We start from the raw sequence: 1,913 nt of genomic DNA on the forward strand, positions 1-1,913 counted from the left end.
CGAAGCAAAGTGCTTAAATTTTATCCTAGAGAACCAAAGCGCACATGTAGTCCATATATCTTATTTGGTTTTAACTTATGCCCTATTAAAATACTTCATTTACATAGAACATTAATGCATATCACATCACATTTATCCAATACATAATTATCTTCTATTAATACAGAAGTAAAACAGGACATCACAGAACACTTTTACAAAGCGCACAATCAAGAGGTGTCACAGAAATACGCTTTCTTTCGGAGCTGTTCCAATCAGTGTATATTATGGACTAGCAGGCACCTCTGTTATATATGGTCTTTTTTTTTTTTTTTCAAATAAATAAGGAAATTTGACAACAAAAGGGTCCTATGGTACCCAAAACCTCTGACAGCTGTAACTAAACAGAAGACACTGGCACTCAGATGTATAGCCGGACAGTTTTGCTAAGGCAAGCACAAGTATGTTAACTTTTACTTTTACACTTCTACCAAACTCTGAACAAAAGAAGGCGTGCATGTGCGCTTACAGCTTTCCTTCCTCTTTTAAAAGAATAGTGAGATCCACTTCCTCCACACCAGCTTTAAACTTTGGAAAGGAGCCCCGACTCAGGGGCACTCGCCTTAATGAGATTTTGGATTTCTTTGAATTTTGGATGTTCTTTATCAGCTACCAGTTGCAGCAGTATTGCTTCACTAGTAGTAACTATAATTCCAGTACGAGCAAGACGCTGAAAGAAAAAAAGAGCAGAGAGGGAATAATGTGAGATATTTGCAAATGTGAATGAGTACACATTTTGTAAAAGACTGATGGCATTTTTAAAAGCATCCCCTATTAACAAAAGTACTGCCAATTCCATTCCAGCATTTCTTAGCGGTATCATTTATAAAGCTAGGATGAAAAGTGAGTGTTTTCAGACTTTCCTGAGGCGAAAGGCTGCCCTGGATTACAAATAAGGCTTCCTACTTGGACTGGATTCTTTCCCCATGTCGGATTTAATAGGCAGCAGACCCACACCTCTTATATTAACAATCCTTTCCCCTTGCATGGTCCAGAGGACAGCTTTCTTCACTTTTATGCAGATTTGAAAGGTCTGGGAAAGAAGGTAAAAGCAAGGTTCAAGCTAAAAGCATTAAGCAATAAATTGCAACAATTTCTCTTTCAGGGATTATTATGTTCTACTACTTCAGCCTTTGGACTACACAGCACACTAGTTGTAATAATCTCTGGAAACAGAAGGAAAATTTCTTCTACAGACATCGTAAATCACACTGGCAGCTCTTTTTGACCAATGGTACATTACAGCCTCAGTAATTCCAGAGTTAGTTCTCTCAGGCTACAGAATAAAATGCGTAACTGCATAGAAAGCAAAAGTGAAAGAAGTGTAAGTGTGCAACTCAATAGAGCAATGCTTTATGCCATTCAAGCCACGGGACTTATTGAAAAGTTTTTGGACTCTTAAGACTGTGGTTGTTGCCTACATAGCAAAGTTATCTTCAACAAAGGCTGACCACCCCATGCCCCTCATCATCTTCCCAAGAATCCTACAGCTGCTTAGGCAGTAAAACTCTTCATGGATCCAGGTTTTCCTCCATGACACTCTACTTAGCTGCATGCTCCACCAAACCTTATGGGGTCCTGAAGGAGCCAAGGGAGGACAAGAGGCAGAAAATACATATATGTACATATAGGTTTCAATTATAACCATTAAAGAAAAGAGAAGCTCCAAACTTTCTAGGGCATAGATCACTGCTGTTTGGTTGTTCAATTACAAAGCAGTTGATGGGGGAAAGTTATTACAGGACCAACCAGAAAAGTGTATGTAACAATCTACATAACAAACTAACCAGACTGGCTTTACTCAAGTCAATGCTTCCTGCTTCCTACAGTTGCAGCAACCCTTGCAAAATTCTTAGGCTGAAACAAAGCAGCAC

General features: G+C 39.0%; 1 protein-coding gene across 1 annotated transcript in view; it reads right to left on the reverse strand.

The window, feature by feature from the left end:
• Positions 1-320: 320 nt before the first annotated feature.
• Positions 321-1,913, reverse strand: part of LOC103803657 (isochorismatase domain-containing protein 1) — a gene marked incomplete at its 5' end in the record, with an annotated part of 4,372 nt that continues 2,779 nt past the window's right edge. The window contains one exon of the mRNA XM_009076228.1: positions 321-709. Coding sequence (XP_009074476.1) covers positions 563-709 — 147 coding nt within the window. The remainder of the gene's footprint in view (positions 710-1,913) is intronic.

The sequence above is a fragment of the Acanthisitta chloris genome, unplaced genomic scaffold (genome assembly GCF_000695815.1).
Source record: "Acanthisitta chloris isolate BGI_N310 unplaced genomic scaffold, ASM69581v1 scaffold18186, whole genome shotgun sequence".
NCBI lineage: Eukaryota > Metazoa > Chordata > Aves > Passeriformes > Acanthisittidae > Acanthisitta > Acanthisitta chloris.